This window comes from Caloenas nicobarica, chromosome 2 (genome assembly GCF_036013445.1).
Source record: "Caloenas nicobarica isolate bCalNic1 chromosome 2, bCalNic1.hap1, whole genome shotgun sequence".
In the NCBI taxonomy this organism is placed as follows: Eukaryota; Metazoa; Chordata; class Aves; order Columbiformes; family Columbidae; genus Caloenas; species Caloenas nicobarica.
Genome location: NC_088246.1, coordinates 3,079,806 through 3,099,561, shown reverse-complemented (window position 1 = coordinate 3,099,561; position 19,756 = coordinate 3,079,806). Strand labels below are relative to the sequence as shown.

General features: G+C 46.8%; 1 protein-coding gene across 1 annotated transcript in view; it reads right to left on the bottom strand.

The window, feature by feature from the left end:
* Positions 1–3,228: 3,228 nt before the first annotated feature.
* WNT3A (Wnt family member 3A) overlaps positions 3,229–19,756 on the bottom strand; it is a 40,730-nt gene continuing 24,202 nt past the window's right edge. Inside the window, exons 2-3 of the mRNA XM_065628551.1 lie at positions 6,641–6,906; positions 3,229–3,708 (exon numbers count right to left, since the gene is read on the bottom strand). Coding sequence (XP_065484623.1) covers positions 3,229–3,708; positions 6,641–6,906 — 746 coding nt within the window. The remainder of the gene's footprint in view (positions 3,709–6,640; positions 6,907–19,756) is intronic.

The window sequence follows — 19,756 nt, the reverse complement described above, 5'->3', positions numbered from 1 at the left end:
CTTCACCTCCTTGACTCATGGTGGACTTCACATCATCAGCCTGTATCCAGGAACTCGTCATCTAGTATGAGCTCATCAGCTAAAGTCAGAGGAAAGACAGAGGTATACCCAGAGGACAATTTACCAAACATAGATTAGATACCATCCTAGGCTACAATGAATCACCTTCTGGACTTGTTTCTTGCCATTGATCCTAGAAGAAAAGTAGATAAATAGCTTAGACTAGATGACATGGCCAGATGAAATAAATTCCACTGCTGCAGTCAAAATCTGTTTGTTCACCTTAAGAGGCTATTGCTCAGCAAATGTCTAGTTTTTTGCTGTGTGTTTTGGTTTTGTTTGTTTGTTTGTTTGTTTGTTTACCCTCCATTCTTCCCAAGGAGTTTCACCTGCTAGTAATGTTGGGCTTGTTTCTGGTGCAAAAGCAGAAATGGTGGATGTTAGCATGCTGTGGATGGGCTGGGGTCAAAGTCCAGCTCCCATGCATAGAAGCCAAGTCCTTCAACCCATTTCTTCCCCAGTGTGGTATAAAAGAAGGAGTTTGAAACTACTTTGCTTAAAAATATTAGGGTAAAATCAGTTGTGGGTGTGACCCTGCTGAAGTCAGTGGATTGACAGGGACTGTGACCTGCAGTGATTTGCATCCTCACCATCAGGGATACCATTAACTGACACAAGTACCTGGTGGGACATGTCTAACATGTCTTGCTGTGGCTGCTAGCACTGAATCATATTAAGTAAATCAGACATATCCCTTGTCCCATCTTTTCCAATTCATCAATGTCTCCACCACATATATGGTTTTCTTCAGCTTTCTTGAAAGCTTGTGTTTGAATATTGGTTATTGTAGCAATATCCCCCTGCAGTGGCTTCCTTCTCTATTTGCCATAATAACCAGATTTTCCTTTTCTCCCAGACTGTATTATAAAAAATCAGTCATGCCTCCATTAATTGGTCCATCTTTCAGTTTTTAGTGATCTATTGCTTTCTACCAGTCAGTGTGTCGCCATTCATTGGGTGCAACATTGACGTGTACAGATATGATTGGTTGGTTTTCTCCCTCTTTTTTCATTGTCTTGATCTCTTCCTCTCTTCTATGTCTCTGCTCTCATTTCATTGCAGTTTGGTTTAAATTTTTTTTTTTCCAGAGAGTAATAGAAGTGCCTCCATCAATAAGCAAAGTTTGCTTGTGCCCTTGGGCACAGCCCTGAGACAAATGGGTGATGCACAAACTGCACCAGCCTTGGAGTGGTCCCAGGAGACGCCATGACTGAGAGTCAACCCTTGGAGGCATCATTTCCTCCTGTTTTCCCTCTGAGGGGATTAAGCTCTGTTTGTTCCTTGCCTCTTCTGCATACTCCCTCCTTTGGTTCTCAAGAATAAGCAGGGATAAAAGAGCACTCTCGTTTCTCTACATAGACATCTAGGTGTGAACGAGCCCATAGCCATGATTGCATTGCCATGAAAATACTCTTACGGGTCACTGGGAGTTAGTTCATGCCTGATTTCCCTTCCTGTACTGAAGAGGGAGAAAAAATGCCAATCCATTGTCCTTTTCCCAAGATAGGAACCCAAAGGTGTGGGTAAGGCAAAGAGGACACAGGACAAGTGCATGATTCACCACTCATTTATGCCAAAATCGACCAGGAGTAACTCAAGCAGAGTTACAGTGTGATAAATACCAAGGTGATGGGCTGAGATTCACACCTGACACCCAGATGGCTGAAGAAGCCCTGATGTCCACGGAGTAGGTGGGAGCTGTTTCTACAGACTGGGAATCCTGACCTGAAATCAGAAGTAGGGCAGCACGCAAAGACAAGGAGTGAGGGGTGAACAGCAGAGATGGGGCAGCGCTGCAAAGCTGGTATTCGTCTCTGTGTCCAAGCTTGCCCAAAACTCTGGGCTGGTTCAGCGTCTGGGCTTTGTGCATTATAATATGTGTCACTTTCAGAGATGGGAATGGCTGTAGAAATTAGGTGTGGAACAAAATTCAGCATGAGTCTCATACTGTTCCAGCTTGTGTGTGGGGGTGGTGATGGGTTGGTTCACCATCACGTACGTTAATGAGTGACAAGCGGTCCTTCAGAGTCATGTTCCCAACAGACTTGTGATCTGAGGCTTTTGCTAAGTGCCCAGGGGGAAGCCTGAACGAGGTGCAGAGAGCGGATGGACAAAGTGCACTTTCCGCTGTTGGTGACTGCATTTTCTAACGAGGTGGGAGAGGTAAACACTTTCCCTTTCCTCCCCTACGGGACCACACTGGGATGCTGAGGAGCTGCATGTCCTACTCCCAGCAGCGAATGTCCAGCCCCAGGAGACTCACTCTTCACCGCTTGTTTCCAAGGAAGACTCATCTGAACCATGTGCCAGGCCACCGCTGGAGCAACATCTCCATCCGTGGGACTGTCTTCTTGACGTACACACCAAGTCCTCTTCTCAGATCAGGCACTGGACTTGTCCGCACCTTGCACATCACCTGTGTGCCAACAGGGCGTTTGCAGGAAACCATCAGCAGTTCTCTCTCTTTCTCTCCTTCTCCTTTCCTCCCTCTCCACAGGTGTCACTTCATCCTGTGTCAAAACTGGCAGAAGGTACTGTGCTAAAAAGTTCACGCAAAAAGCCTGCCCACTCCACAGCTCTGTTATGTATTTGTAGACTTCTCCAGTTCCAGGGCAAAAGCAAAAGAGTATTTGCATTTTTAAAAAAATCATTAATTTATCTGTTTTTTTTTTTTCTTTTGCTGCTGCTGTTGTCGCTCATGTTACACACAGAGCCAGGCCATTTGGGTGGGTAGATAGATCTCAGAAAGCTTAGTGCTGCTGTCCAACACAGCCTCTGCCTGGCCGAGGGAAAAGGAGATGCTCAGGAAGATGCAAGTCTTTCAAAGGACACTTAATCACACGAGTCACTTCGGGTGGTTGAGAGCAGAGCAAAACCATGCTTTTGCTGATGCTCTTCTTTCCAGCTCTGTGTTCTTGGCTGGTTGAAAAATCACTGTCTCCTACAGGAGACATCGTTGGGGCGTAACTTGTGTCACTGCCAGATGTACATCAGGATAGCCCAGAAGTCATTAGACCTATTCTATCCGACCAGTTTTAGCTTTCTTTTAAAAAAGTTTTTATTCTTTTAATATCAAAAAAAAGTAGACTTCTCTCGTGTCTGCCTCAGAGGAAGTAGGCTCGAATCTGTTTCTCCACCTGGAGCCCAGCAAAGGGTTTTTTGCCTGTCTTATTTGCACGTGTGGACATCATAGACTCGTATGCACTCCTGGCAGCGGACGTAGCAGCACCAGTGGAAGATACAGTGGCACTTCTCTTTCCGTTTCTCAGTCCTCGTGTTGTGCCCGCGGCCGCAGCACAAAAGGTCGCAGCCATCAATCCCATGGGAAGTGACATTACAGATCCTGTCACGGGTCCCAAAGGAACCCGTCTCAGGGTTGGGCTCACAAAAGTTCGGTGAGTTCTCGTAGTAAACCAGGTCCTTCTCGGTTGGAGCCTTGAAGAAGTTGTATTTGGGCCTGAGGGTCTCCACCCAGCCGCGGGATTCTCGATGTTTCTCCACCACCATTTCAGAAGCGCTGTCGTACTTGTCCTTGAGGTAGTCACCGATGACCCTGAAGTCTGGCTGAGACCACCAGCAGGTCTTCACTTCGCAGCTGCCCGAGAGGCCATGACATTTGCACTTGAGATGCATGAGTTCAATAATAGACTGAAAAAGAGGAGAGGAAAGGCAAAGAAGAAGGAAGACATTAGACTGTATTCAAAACACATATTGCATTCTGCTATTTAGCCAGGATTTCCTAAAGAACTGCGGTGTTTTCACAGATAATTTTACACACTTACGAATGAAAATCACCTTATCCTCCAGTCAATGCCCTGCATAGATGGTGGGTCTGAGGAAGATAAAACCTCTGCAACTTTGTTGTTTTCAGTGACTATCTCTGATTCCTACTCCAACTTTAAGCATCTACCGAGTGCTTTCACTAAGGGCTGAAGAGATTTCTGTGCATGCTAACTTCTATCTTATCAATGTTCATGGGTGAATATTGCAGTACTGTCACCCGAAACCCCAACTCAGACACATCTAGGCAGAGAAGAGAAGAACACACAAATCTACTAAAACAATGTCTCTGTAAATGCAATATACAGCTACTCCGTTGGAAATTAAAGAAATATGAAATATCCTAACCATCTAGCACAGAATTTTTTCTTTTACATACATTTCATGTTTACTTAAGCAAACGAAGATCTAGCCTTGCTGTGGCTATGTTCAGAAACCTGAAAAGTAATGTGTTTGTATTTTTAAACCAGGTTTATGATTTTTCTAAAACCATTTAAAAAAAAAAAATAGCAGCCCAACTTTTGATTTCGAAAAGTTCAAACATAAAACCCTGTCCTGGAATAAATGAAAAGGTAATTATTGATCCCAGAAGTTTTGCTTTTGCCTCTTACAAAATTAGTCTAAAGGTTTCTCGAGGTGTTGCCCTCCAGTACTCTGAGGTGGGAGATAGCCTTATGCAACTTGTTTGATAATCTGCATTTTCAGACTGATCAGCAAATTTCTGAGTACGTGAACAGACTAGTGCCAGCCTGAGTCCAAAAGATTTGCCATGAATCAGCACCCTGGTGTTCACCAGGTGCTTTCCTGTGTTATTTACAGAGTATCACCCACCGCAAAGGCAGTGGTAATTAGCGATGAGAGAGAACCACAAAACGTTTGGTTCATATATTCATGCTGAACTTAATCAAAGCTTCTGGCCTAGTCGTAGGGGTTGAGTTCATATGGGAACTAATAAGAAATATTGCCTATGGGTCAGATTTAGCTGGAAACACTTCAATATCAAGGCCTGGAAGATCTACACCATGTGTGCTGGCATAGTGAGAATGGAAAGTGCTAGTGCTTTATAGAACAGTAGGATTTCAGATAATAGTGTGACATTTGCTCTCTGATCTTTGACATCTGTAAAGTGCCCAAAAATAACTCAGTGTCAAGGAACAAGGCTTATGGTAAAAAGACCTCTGCAGGCCTGTGGTCACAGGGATGTTTGCTCAAAGCTCTATTTTTCCAAGAATTCTCATTTAAGGGCAAATATCTCCTTTCCACTCTACCCAGCTTCTCCACAGCCCTCTTTATCTCATCCATCCCAGCAACTGCCACCAGCAATGCATGATACCTTGGGGTACATGGAACAATTTGGGCCAGAGCTGGAGGAAACCACGTTACTTCTTGTAGATAACTTCATTGCGGACAATTTTCTCTTCTGCTGGTATTTCATTTTGAAGGGCTGTATTCCCTACCAGCTCTCCTGTGGTGTGAGGTGCAATAACTCCACCAGGGCTTGATGGTGTCCGCCTGAGGAGCTCACACTGAACTTCTAGCTTGCCTGAGGACAGCAGTTTCCTCGCACAGTGCAACAGTTTTGGCTTTGCTATAGCTCACTGCACAGTCGTGTGTCCTCATAGACATATGTAAGGCTGTCTCCTGAGGGAACAAGACCACATAAATCTCTTCCGATTACAGTGGGGTATCTTTCTTCCACTCAGGGATAAACTATCTCAAGTTTATGATATGAGAAAAAATTCTGTTATCTTAGAGGAGCTGTGGCATGGTCTCCATTTGCAAGAGCTTTCACAAATTGTTTCCTGCTCTTCTGGCATTTATGGGCTATTCTTGAGATGAAAAATAGAATATTCTCATACTGGGATTGTTCCTCCTTATGGCAAAAGATCCACTGTGTGTGAGGCAGTCATTGTGATGAGGGCAAGATTTTGTGCTTTCAGTTCCCTTACTTATTATGCTCCGTGACTGAAGTGAAAACACATTAGCTGTCTTTGGGTCATGGTCCAGGTTTAATCAGGAGGCACCAGAGTCACATTTTCTTTTAATACTACCTGGGGAATGGAACAGCGTTGAGAAGAGGGGTGGTGGGAAATGCTGCTGTGTTCTTCCCCACCCTCAAGCCTACAGAGCAGGGTGGTGTTCCCAGGGGAATGGACAGTTGCACTCAAACTAAGATTCGGGTGCCCAAACACATGCATCTAATGCCATTTGTGAGCTCTAGTAGTGTCCAAGGCATCAGTTAAAAGATGGTGGAGTACCTGCAGGAGACCCGGTCTTTCTCAGTAGCAGCTCATGGGCAGGCTGGATACTTCAGGATATCTCAGTTTACATTAAAATGCCTTTGCTTAAGCAGCTGAATCCTTTCCATAAGCCCTGGTCCATCTCTCCTAACTTCAGATGTCTACAGTATGGACATCTCTGGCTGTACATCTCACTTTCTTCCTACAGCCAGCCGAGGTGGGCAGGCACAGTTAGGGCATCACTGACTGAGATATTTTAAATGACTCCCTCAAGCTGGGATCAAATAGCATCCTAGACCTGTCTGAATTGATCAATTCTCTATAAAGACAACTGGAACACTGACTCCAAGGTAGACGTTTACATCTGGGTGGGTAAATTTATTTATAGCTTTCATAGGTCGAGTACATCAATCACCTCCCTGACAAGAACAATCACAGGGCAAGTATGATTGTTTCATGATGTAAACCAGCCCAGATTTAGGTTTGGTTATTCCCTCCCACTGCTCATTGTAAGAAAAGATTAAAGGGAGATCAGGAAAGGAGAAACTAAATGTCCTTACGGTCCTTCCAGCTTCGTTATTGTGCCTGTTCATGGCTGATCGAGCATCTGGTCTGTTCTCTCGAGCGTCCGCAAACTCCCGAGACACCATGCTCCCAAACTCCACGTCCTCGCTGCAGCCCCCCCATTTCCAGCCTTCCCCAGGAGAGCCTTTGTGGCGAGTGTCACAGCCGCAGATGGTGGCCGAGCCCTCGGCGCAAGATCTGGTCACCGCGAAAGCCACTCCAGCAGAGGCAATGGCGTGGACAAAGGCTGATTCCCTCGTAGCTGTGGAAGAGAGAAATCAATGAATAGTGGCCAGTGAAGGCACCACACGTGGCTACGATCAGAATACCTTCTCTCCAGTGTATGGCAGAAGGCCAGGAAACTCCTCTTCCCTGTGGTCCGGCTTGGACCTACTCCAAAGACATTTGCTTATACTAAGAAATAAGCTCCTTGTGTAGACAGGACCAGGCTTGATTCAAGGTCAGCCAAGAAGTGTTGACTAAGGTCATCTTGAGGTCTTAGGATGGGGCCATGGCAAAACAGTGCAAACCTGAGCTTCAGAGGCCATATGGAATATACTATATGGTACTTTGGTGGCAATGTACCCCGTAGCCATACCCTGTGCTGCAGTCGTGGTGTCAGATGTGCAGAATTTGGGCTGTGTTCCCATAATATGGAAAATGCAAGTCTACACTTACTGACAGCCTCCACCCTTAATGGTGGGACCAGCACCAGTTAAAGCATCTCCTCTTCCTTGACTGGGAGAGCTGCTGATGGCTAGAAGGTAGGAAAATGCCAGGGTGGACAGATACTCCCCAATCTTCACTATGTGAACTAAATATTGTTCCCAGTCTCCATCCTCAGGCCACCTTCTTTTTCCTAGGCTGTCTAGCTCACTTGGCATTCAATATATGGCATCTTGAATCTACCCAAAACTTTGCTTACTTGCCTAATTAAGGTGACTGGGAATGAGCTTTTCTTTCCTGCCCATTGCTTCCGGATGGGGGGTGGAATCAGCCAAAAGATTTCATGGTTGGGGTCTGAGGAGGCGTGGTCTTTGTGGAGACCTTTCTTCACAGCCCTTAATCCTAGTTGGACCTGGGTGGGGAAGGGCAGCTCAGCATTAACCTGGCTTTCCTGGATGCTAGTGTTTTTTCTACATTGTGACGAAATGAAAACCAAACATTTCAAACTGCTTTGCGAATGGGCAATATACCAAAATATCAGTTTTTATTCTCCAACCCCCCAGTTTTGGTCTTATTATGTTTCTTCACTCACTTGAAATAACCCTGGAGTTCAACACCACATCTCAGAAAACATGACTGCTATGTCTTTTAGCTTCAGAAAAATGGCATTTTTTTTGTGAACAAGGCTATTCTCAAATCCTTGAGGTAGTTCTAAGAAGACACATGGATTCTGATAACTGGTCTCCCTTAACCTACACCATTCCCCTCATGAACTCATCTCGTGCCTGTAGACCAGTTAGCCATGAAAGCAGGTTGTCTCTGTTGTCTCTGACACCTTTCAGATCCATAAAGGCAGGTCAGGTTTTCAGTTGATGCATCTTCGCCAGCTTCTCCTGAACTTTGCATCAGCTGACGAGGTGCCTCCTCAAAACCACTCAAACCTTCTCTGCAACATATATTGCTGATCTGAGCTTTCCCTGGGCATTTTGGCTTAATCTTTACCTTCAAGTTGCTTCCAGGCTTTACTAACACTAGGAGAGTTTAATATGCCAAGCCAAAAAGCCAACATGTTCTGGGGAAGAAATCAAAACTGCATGCTTGCAGAGCAGTCCAGGCTGGATTGAAGGCTTAAGCAAGAACTTGTGCAGCACTACTTTGCTTTGGGAAGACTACCAAATACAACAATATGCAAATCAAATAGTGTGCATGAACTTACAAGCCGAAGGTATGAGCAATGTCCTGGAATATGATGTCAATGCTCATCATGAGGTTAGTAAGTCACTGAGGCCTAGAACCAAAAAAAGGAAAATGCAGGAACCCTCAGTTCCACAATGGGATTTTGAAAAACCCTTGTTCAGCATCTGTCCAGCCTGGAGGATCCCAGGTTCCTGCAACTGATGACCATACAGTTCCTGAGCTGTGTGAAAGCTCAGCTTTTCAGCGTGAACAGATGAGTCCAGTTCTAACAGGACTGGGGACTTAGCATCTTGCACTTGCCTAAGCCCAGATGGAATCCAGAAACCAAATCTTGGGGATAGGAAGCTTGGTGTGGCGACTCAGAGGGCATTAATTACCAGCCCTGGGGTCTGTACAAGGCAAAGCCTTCTTGCAGAAGCCAGTCAGATAAACTGGTGGGATGAATGCCGAGGACATAGTGCCTGACCAGAAAATAGCTGACATAGCTTCCACCTCCTCCCTTTGTGGCCCAGTTAATCTTGAAACCTTTTGATATGCTGCTATGCCATGGACAGGAGAGGAAGAGGATAATTATTCTTCTTCTTCTTCGCCTTCTTCTTCTTCTTCTTCTTCTTCGTCGCCTTCTTCTTCTTCTTCTTCTTCCCCCTTCTGTCTGACAGCTGTAGTGGCTAAAAGACATTTCTCTCATCTCCTTTGAATCACCCCTTCCTCTGCTCAGGAGGACAGACCTGGTCCAGGCCTTTAACTACCTGGGAAGGTGCCATAGGTGCTGAACTGATGTTTCAAATGCCATGGAGAGCCCTTGTGGCTTGCCAGACTGAGTCAGACAAGAAAGCAACTGCAGCCACGGTGTTTGTGTAGAAAAACCTGCATGAGGATGAGAGGAATGGCCTTGGCTCAGGAGCCCAAAGGTGGTGGATCTCACTTGGACTTCAGCAGGAGCCATTAGCTCAGAACAGATATGATTCTCTGTGCATACAAGTGCAGAGCTCACCAAAATCCAGGGAGCTTCAGGCAATGCAGCCAGAGAGTCCGCAGAATTTCTGCATTTTCCAGGGTCTGGAGCACAAGTGTGATGGGAGCAGCTGAGGGACCTGGGGGGTTCAGCCTGGAGAACAGGAGCTGAGGGGAGACCTTCTGATCTCTGCAACTGCCTGAAAGGAGGTTGCAGCATGGAGGGTGTTGGTCTCTTCTCCCAAGTAGCAAGTGATAGGATGAGAGGAAACGGCCTCAAGTTGCACCAGGGGAGGTTGAGGTTGGATCTTGGGAATAATTTCTTCCCAGAAAGGGTTGTTGGAACAGGCTGCCCAGGGCAGCGGTGAAGCCACCATCCCTGGAGGGGTTGAACAGATGCAGAGATGAGCTTCTTAGGGACATGGGCTACTGCCAGAGGTGGGTTAACAGCTGGATTCGATGATGTTGAGGGTCTCTTCCAACCAAAATAATTCTGTGACTTGGTTGCAACTGAACAAGGGGTTACAGAAGCACTGCTTTGGTTGTAGATACCCGACTCTGTCTAAATCCCAGGTCTGTTACCTAAACTCTCTACCGGTGCTAGCCCTTACTGAAAGCCTACTGCTCCAGAAGGGTGTTGATAGGATTTGCTCTAAGAAGCACCGGTTCTACTCAGCTCTCCTCTTCCCAGAAAGAGCTCAACGTCTTTTTACAGCCTGTACACGCCGTAATCACTCCCCTGCTTTTGAAATGCAGCCACCCCTGGGGTGGAGTGCAGCCACCACTTAACAGCACACAACAGGAAGCAAATAGCATCGTATCTGATCCTAACTACCTGGGGAATGTAGGCAGGCAGAGAGAAGAAGCTGAAATCTGGCCCCGGGGCACTGAGGTTAGGAGTTTGTCTCTCTTGAGAAAGTTGCAGCCTGATCTCTTCTTAATGACTCCATGAAATTAGGGCACACCGGGTTTACGTCTCCTACCCCTAACTTAAGGCACCGAGTTCAATATTGACGCAGATGAAAGGGTGCCGTGGCGTGAATCATGTCCTGCCACCCCCTAAGTTATAGGACTGTCCTCCAATTACTAAGCAGACCTGACCCTGCTGAGCTCTGAAGAGCTCCCCAGGTTGTAGCCGGAGGCGGTGTGGCTGCAGGAATGGAGAAGGAGTGTATAGAGATACAGATAAGCAGAAGGAAAGCATGCACTTGTAATGGAAATGAGGGGTTATTAAGGTGCCATATAAAAATGCAAGAGACTTTAGCAAAGATAACAGGAAAGTGCAGTATATTTGTCAGGTCGCCTCATTCCTCTCTGGGTGGTTCGGGTAGCAGGAGACAAGCAGCTCGTTAGGACTTGAAGAGAGCTTCTGGAAAGTCATCTGGCAACAGAAGGTTAATAAGGACTAATACTTCATGGGGATGTTGACTTAAGAGCATTTTAACCACTTTTTTTTTTTTCTTTTGCAGTGCAGCACAAGGTCACCAAAGCTCTGGCTTCAGCTTGTTTAATTCCTGCTTGCTCCCGAGTTTCCCTGCAGGGCTTAGAGACTTAGACAGCTGGTGTTCCAAGGTAGCCTGTTCTAGACCCTTTTTGGGGGGATGTCTACCAGTGAAAAAGGTGCTGAGATGTACAGAGGGCCTTTAAGGATGCTTTGTAGCTGCCCCCTCATGCAGAGCTCTCCAAGTCACTGGTCACTTCCAGAGATCATTTCCTAAGGAGCCCAGTCTGGGAAGCTGGGAGCCTGAATGTCCCATGCAGAACACTTCTGACCACCCTGCCTCAGCAGAAGAAACATCTCGGGATGCAAAAACACATGGCTGGGCAGTATCAATATGAGAATTCAGAGGCCTGAGGATGGGGTGACCTAAGATTTGATGTCCTGCTTTCTCAGGGCTTTCATATGTGAGTTTGGGCAAATCCTTTAGTCAGTTTGTGTCTCTACTTCCTTATCCATACACCTGAGAACAATCCTGCCGCTCTCCTCAGGAGCCTGCATGTCTTCAGGATTCTGGGCAGAAGGTGCTGCAGCTGAACAGCAGGTCATCAAGTTATGGGATGAGGAAGACAAATGAATAAGTGCAGAAATATCTCAACTGTCTAATATATGAAAGCCGCTTTCTTCTGCCCAGACAATGACTTATTTTCCCCGAATCTTTATCTGAATGACTAAATGATTAACCCCAGGTTGGGTAGATGTCCCAGAAATGAGAGAGGAAGGACTAAGGTGGTGTAGAAGGATGAACATAATGGTTTATTTTGGTCTCTACAAGCTACAGTCCCTTTTTACCACCTTTGTACCATAGTACTGAGCCCTGTTGTCTGCACGTTTGACACCCTAAATCCTTCCTTCCTCCCTGCATGGTGTCCTGGTGGTAACAGCAGGTTCTTGGGATGGGGCAACGCAACCCACCTTCAGATGTGTTGGGAGCTGAGGTTGCAAGTCCTGTGTCCTGGACCACAGCTTGAAGAGCTGGATGGTATTTTAGAAAGGGGGCACCACTGTTTCCGCTGACTGCTCTTTAAAAGAGAGAAGTGAGATCTGTGCAGAGAAAGAAAGGAAGAAGAAAACAAAGAAAGGAAGAAAGGAAAGAATCACAGAATGCCCTGAGTTGGAAGGGACCCACAAGGATCATCGAGTCCAACTCCTGTCCCTGCACAGGACAAGCCCACAGTTCACACTGTGTGTCTGAGGACGTTGTCCAGTCTCTTCTTGAACACTGTCAGGTTTGGGGACATGACACTTCCCTGGGGAGCCTGTTCCAGTGTCCAGCACCCTCTGGGTGAAGAACCTTTTCCTCATGTCCAACCTGACCCTCCCCTGGCACATCTTCCTGCCATTCCCTTGGGTTCTGTCGTTGGTCACTAAAGAGAAGAGTTTGGCGGCTGCCCTTCCTTCTCCCCTTGTGAGGAAGCTGTAACCACCATGAAGTCTCCTCTCAGTCTTCTCTTCTCCAAGCTAAATAAACCCAGCGACCTTAGCTGCTCCTCATACAGCTTCCCCTCCAAACCCTTCACCAGGAGGGGAAGGAAGGAAGGGAAACAAAGAGAGGAAGGAAGCAAGATGTCTTGCTTGAGGTGGTTCTGGATAGTACATCTTGCGAGGAAGGAAGCAGACCTCAGCAGCTGGAGAACAGATAGCCAAGCAGTAGAGATGGATCCTGCTCTAAGGGTTTTCCACTCGACACACCGCTGTTCTAGGTGGTCCTCCTGAAGGTGTGGAAGCTCCTTTGCAAAGGGAACCTGGATGTCTCCAGGGCAGCTACTGGCTCTGCTGTGTGGAAACAAATCTCCCATTCCAACAACCCTTTACTGCCCGTGACCCTGACACCATCCTTTTTGAAACATAGCCCTTGGAGTAGAACAATGACTTAATGCCTTTTTTTTTGGTCTGGATAATATATAAACAACACAGAAAAGAACAGAATTGTCCCAGATTGTTCTGGAAGACATATAGTGAAGGAAAAAGTTCCCACATCCTAAGCACTCCTCCCAGCCATCGTTAGCATATCTAGTCTTGAACAGAGGATCCTTCTCCCCGTTTCACAATAGGAAAGACACTGCAATGGTGTGGCTGCAAGATATGAATTTCTGACACCACAGACTTCTTGAGTGCTCTTGAGAGAGTCACTTAGCAAGCAGGGTAAACCAGAAAATCTCATGTCTGCTTAGAACTGCAGGGAGGAGACACATTTTTTTCCTCTCAACTTCCTTTTTCAAAGTGAAAAGACAAGAGAAAGCTACCTGTTGTGTCAGCTGTTCCAGACACCCATCTCTGAGGGGCAGAAGCTCTAAAGTCTTTCCGACATTTGTCTGGCAGGGCATGTACCCAAGGAGTGTGATGAAGGGCTTCAATTCCCTCCTTGGCCCAAGGGGACACAAACCCACAGCTCTCACGCTAGGATTTGCACAACAGTTGACACTACATTGACTCTGGGTTTAAAAAACAAAAAAAATAACAAACCAAACCAAACCTAAATAAACCCTAAGAACCAAGAAACTGGAAATAAAACTGGGGCCAGACTAGTGTTTCTGATCTTTGGAGCCAGCACAGCCCTGTCCTTTACACTGGAGGCCTGTCCTAACAGCTTGTTGTGGTTGGGGTCCTTCTTGCAGGGATTGCAGGGGAGGAAGGAGTTGTCTAGTGGAGGAAGATGGTGAGGAATTTGTGAATTGAGCTTTGAGACTTTTGGAAGCCCAGTCTGTGACTCAAGGTGAGGTGAATTTTGTTTTTCGACTGTAGTATAAAGAGGACCAGCCAGCTGTGATGAGCAATCTGTGGTTTCCTCCTTGTATCCATCAAGACAGCCATCTTAGCGAGACATGGGAGGAGAGCTGTGCCATTCCCTTGTGGGGAGGGTCACCCATAAACACCTCCATGGTGAAAGCTAAGCCAGAAGGGCTTGAATGAAATACCGTGTTGCATCATTTTGGATGGAAAAGAAGGATGCCAGAAAAGATTAATACCAAACGCTCCTCACCATGCATGTGGGAGTTGAAGTACTGATGGTGCAGGTCAATGCCTGCTCCTTATTTCCAACTACACTGAAGCCAAGGTTGGAGGAAGGCCTCATCTCTGAAGGGTACCTCTCAGAGCTACCTTGATCCAAAGCCTCATCAGATGCTAAGTAGATGGTGACCCCCCAGGGGAAGTGGGTTGTTTAAGGCTCACACTGACAGCCTTTCTGGCTCAGCTACCTCCTGAATAGCAGAAGTGAAATCCAGTGGATCTGGTGAGTCAGAGCTCACAGAAACTGCGAAAACACAGGCAGAGATCACTACTGGCTTTTACGGGCATGAACAACATTTCCTGTTGGCCCTGAAATCTGTGTGCAGGGTAGGCAGGGACCACACGCAGCAATGAAGCCTTATTTGTCCCAGACACTAGGAGAAGAAGATCCTCCAGTCCCCTCAGTCTTACTGGACTCTGTGCTAAACTTGACAAAACCATCGGATCCCTCAGAGCTAAGAACCAAGGGATCAGGACATGGGAACGATGTCCCCCACCTTACGATGCTGTTGGCACAAAAGAGAGCTTGTAAGAAAGATGGGACAGACTTTTTAGTGGGGTTGTGATAGGACAAAGAGTGATGGTTTTAGCTAAAAGAGGGGAGATTCAGGCTAGAAGGAAGAAATTTTTTACAATGAGGATGGTGAAACACTGTCCCAGGCTGGCCAGAGAGGTGGTGGATGAACCATCCCTGGAGACATCCCAGGCCAGGCTGGACGGGGCTCTGAGCAACCTGAGCTGGTGCAGATGTCCCTGCTCATGGCAGGAGTGGGACTGAATGAGCTTTGAAGGTCCCTTCCAACCTAAACTATTCTATAATTCTATGATTCTAAGAAGTGAAGAGTCACATCTCTTAGGAGATATTTCCTATCTCACAGGACATATTTCTCCCCAGGGAAAGGAGGAGGGAAGGTGGGAAAGAAAATGTTAAAACGTGGGGGGTTTTTGTTTTGTTTTGGTTTTTTTCCAGATCACAAGGAAGCAAATAATTTGCCAGTCAGAACTGTTAAATATTAGCATGGCACCAGGTGAAAACAGAGAACAGGGAACCGTTTGGCACATGCCAGCTGACAGATCCATCCACGCTGCAGAGACAGTGCCCAAGCACTGGAGGGGAACAAGTGCTGTTCCCATTCTAGAGGAGAAGGAGGAGGAGGGTCACAGAGGTGTCACAGCTGCTGTGAGCCTGACATTGCTTGTGGGGAAAATACTGGGAACGTTGGAAACAAAATGTTGATTCTCATGGCCTTGGAGGCAGGTGAGCTTCAGTTTCACCACATTCCTCTCGATTGTAGAAATAGAGGATCCCATCTCAGATAAATGAACTGAAAGAGTTTTACGTAAGCTGTCTGGCCGAGCCTCGAGCTTCCTCCAGCTCCTTCCTCTCCAGAAAGGCAGAAAGTGCTCATATTTCCCCTGGCCCATCCTCACCAACATCAACATGTTGGTCTGCAGCAGCATCTCCTGGCCTGACACCGAAGGTTTCTCAGTGATCACTTTACCCCAAAATAGGATCTTTGTACCATAATTGCTGTTTACTTTTGTAGGTGCATCAGCTACTCATTACGGAAAGTGGACAGGAGAAAGTTGTGGCCTTGGATGTTCTCAACACAAGGACTACAAAAGGAGGGGAGAAGTCAAGCTTCTTGGTGGGAGAGGGAATCATTCATAGGGAACATCTTACTAGGTATTGGAGAATGTTCCAAAGTCAAAGCTGCAGGAAGAGCTCCTGAACTTCCTTAAAGCTTTCATTTCTTTACTTGGTGTCACTCCCAAGTCTAAACACCAAGCAGCCAAGTGCCCTGATGCTGATTTTCTGTTTGATCACAGAAGCATCAGTCAGGAAGTCCTTGTTGTTAGTCTGAGCAGATTCTGGGGTCTTTAGGAAGATCAGAGCCTGATGACCACCTCACAGGGCTACAAATGCTGCACTCTCTGGACATAAGTGATTCCAAAATGCCTCTGTTTCCCCTGTTTGCAAAAATGGGCAAAATCCATATATCATGGCACATAAATCAAACTCTCATATATTCATTCAGATGGTAATCACTATTGACTGACACCATAGACCACATCTAGCATACTGTCTGTACAGGACAAAGACAGAAAGCTCAGCTTACACTCTGTAGCCTGAGCTTTGAGCACCCTTTCAGCCTACAACATCATGGAGGAGAGGGACAAAAGGGAAGACTTTTCTCCTCACCCAATATTGCGTGATGCCTTATTACCCTAGGAGTGATGCTTGTATCACTCTTTTCCATAGGGTCTTCCACGAAAACATCAGTAGCCTGAGCTGCCTCTGTCCTGACCTGTGTGGACATGGCTACTTTCTTATCAGCATCTCATCTGGGCTTATAGCCATTGCAAGTCTCAGAAATAGCTCCAGGACTTTCCAGAGCAGCTCTGCGATGCACAGAGAAGATGTGTTCAGAGCTATATAAACTCATACAATCTTGTACAGAATCACAGAATCACTTTGGTTGGAAAAGACCCTCAAGATCATTGAGTCCAACCGTTAACCCACCCCTGGCACTGCCCCATGTCCCTGAGAACCTCATCTCTGGTCTGTCCAACCCCTCCAGGGATGGTGACTCCAGCACTGCCCTGGGCAGCCTGTTCCAATGCCCCACAGCCCTTTGGGGAAGAAATTGTTCCCCAGACCCAACCTCAACCTCCCCTGGCGCAACTTGAGGCCGTTTCTTTGTGTCCCTGTCTCCCCTCAGCTCCTGTTCTCCAGCTGAACCCCCAGCTCCCTCAGCCGCTCCCATCACACTTGTGCTCCAGCCCCTTCCCCAGCTCCGTTCCCTTCTCTCAACTCACTTCAGCACCTCAAGGCCTTTCCTGGTGTGAGGGACCCAAAAGTGACCCCAGGATTCAGGGTTTGGCCTCCCCAGTGCCCAGCACAGGGGCACGATTGTATAGGATCCTTTGGAATAGAGCAGAGCCAAAATGATCTCATGGGATCCCTTGGATGCAGAAGGATCACTAAGTCCATTCCTCAAAGATGTGTTTGTAAGACTACAGTCTCACTGTAGATTTACAGACCGACCTGATGACACCAAGCTGGGAGGAGTGGCTGACACGCCAGAAGGCTGTGCTGCCATCCAGAGACCTGGACAGGCTGGAGAGTTGGGCGGGGAAGAATATAATGAAATATAATAAGAGAAAGTGCAGGGTCTTGCATCTGGGCAGGAACAACCTCAGGTTCCAGTATGGGTTGGGGAATGACCTATTATAGACCAGTGTAGGGGAAAGGGACCTGGGGGTCCTGGGGACAGCAGGGTGACCATGAGCCAGCACTGGGCCCTTGTGGCCAGGAAGGGCAATGGGACCTGGGGGGGATTAGAAGGGGGTGGTCAGTAGGTCAGAGAGGTTCTCCTGCCCCTCTGCTCTGCCCTGGTGAGACCTCATCTGGAATATTGTGTCCAGTTCTGGGCCCCTCAGTCCCAGAAGGACAGGGAACTGCTGGAGAGAGTCCAGCGCAGCCACGGAGATGCTGCAGGGAGTGGAGCATCTCCCGTGTGAGGAAAGGCTGAGGAGCTGGGGCTCTGGAGCTGGAGAAGAGGAGACTGAGGGGTGACTCATTCATGGGGATCAATATGGAAAGGGGGAGTGTCAGGAGGATGCAGCCAGGCTCTTCTCGGTGACAACCAGTGATAGGACAAGTGGCAATGGGTTCAAACTGGAACACGGGAGGTTCCACTTAAATTTGAGAAGAAACTTCTTCTCAGTGAGGGTAACAGAACACTGGCCCAGGCTGCCCAGGGAGGTTGTGGAGTCTCCTTCTCTGCAGACATTCCAACCCACCTGGACACCTTCTGTGTAACCTCATCTGGGTGTTCCTGCTCCGGAGGGGGGATTGGACTGGGTGATCTTTTGAGGTCCCTTCCAATCCCTGACATTCTGTGATTCTGTGATTCTGTGATTTGGAACCACACACTAGTGAAACCCAAATACCCACTGCCGTTATCTGGTGTGTAGCCTTGTCTCAGGTCCCTCAGTCTTTAGTAGAATTTCCCAGGTGGGTTTTTCACCAAATCTGGGGAAGCCTGCTTTAAAAAACACCAGTCCTTGGGGGTTGCAGGTAATTGAGCCTTTCAAGTCTAACCCTGACATGGGGTGGCTCTAAGAGCAGATGCAGTGATAGGAGAAATGCACCTTCGGAGCACCCACGATGGAGCAAGTGATGCCAGCCAGGAGCTGCCCCACCGGTCCATGCCCAGCTGATTCTGCACTGTTTCTCATCAAAATACAGCTCCGGGGTTTGTTTGAATTTTTTTTTTTTTTAATCCTTTTAAAAATCAAGCCCCCAAATGCAAAGACTTATGCAAATGTGAAGCATAATAACAAGAAGCTAACCGCACTTTTGCATATCTTAAAGGAAAGGTTAGGTTTGGGTCCCATCTGTGTTTTGAATGAAGTTCTGATTGAGTTCTTGTTTCCTCTGAACCAGCATGCTAGTGTCAACACATCCCTGGGAAGATGAAAGGTCCTAAAAAGACATTTGATCAGATTAGCTGTGATTCAGATCATTGGAGGGAAATTATTAAATGGGCAATTCCTGCCAGGGAACATGAAGGCGATACAGATAAGGGGGAATGTTGGGTTGAAGGAGGTTGGATTAACACAGTTGGTAAAATCCTGAAGGCCAAGTTCCCCTAAAACAACTAAAGAGCACTCCTTTTTATTTTTTTCTTTTTTTTTCTTTTTTTCTTTTTCTTTTTCTTCTTCTTTTTCTTTTTCTTCTTCTTTTTCTTCTTCTTCTTCTTTTTCTTCTTCTTTTTCTTCTTCTTTTTCTTCTTTTCCCTTTTTCTATTTCTCTTCTCTTTCCTTTTTCTCTTTCCTTTTTCTCTTTCCTTTTTTTCCTTCTCCTTCTCCTTCTCCTTCTTTTCCTTTTCCTTCTTTTCCCTTATCCCATTTCTCTTTCCCTTTTCCCTTTTCCCTTTTCATTTTTTCTTTTTTTTTAAATTCTTTTTATTTTTCTTTTTCCTGCTGTTTGCTTATGTTTATCCTTGCACCCAGCACAACAAAGCTGCAACCTCTGGCACTGTCCTCTCACTTCCAAACCTTTCAGATTCTACCCAAAACAGGTAGAGCCAGATTGTCAGATTCTGGAGCATCCTGGGAGCCTTGTACATGTCTCTGGGATCAGGGCTGGTGCTCCCTGCTGCCCTCCGATCCCGCAAGAGCTGATGGCTGGAATGCAATCCCTAATTAGCTACTGTCAAAATAACCCCAGGTGACCACAGGTAACCAGACCCCCAAGATAGGCAAATTGGCAGGACAGTCTGGTATCAGTAACCCAAGCCTGATACCTGCAACGCAAACATCCCTCTATCTCTCCCTCCATCGCCCTATCTCTCTGTCGATCTAATCACTACCATGTATGTCTCCCTACCTACACTGCTTAATGCCAGCACATTTTATCTGTCTTTCTGTTGGCTTGGTCATGTGTGAAACACTCGTCGTCCGATCCCCTCCTCCTGCCATCCTGTAAATGCCTTCTTCTGAATATTTCATTGCCATCTCAAGTTCTGAAACAGCACAGTACTTTCAGCCCTTCGAACCACCCCAAATTACCCCGACCCCTTGTCTCCCCAATGCCCGACATCCCTGGGAGGCTCTAGACAAAAGGAAGCTGTGTGCCAATTGGGGGTTATTAGCAGAGATACAGCGTGCTCATTGTGGCAGGACGGGGTCCTTAATGAAAGGGGAAGGTGGAAAAGGAGCGGGGAAGGACTGGAGCGAAGTTCTTCAGGGTGTGCTCCAGGCTAAAGGATCATGG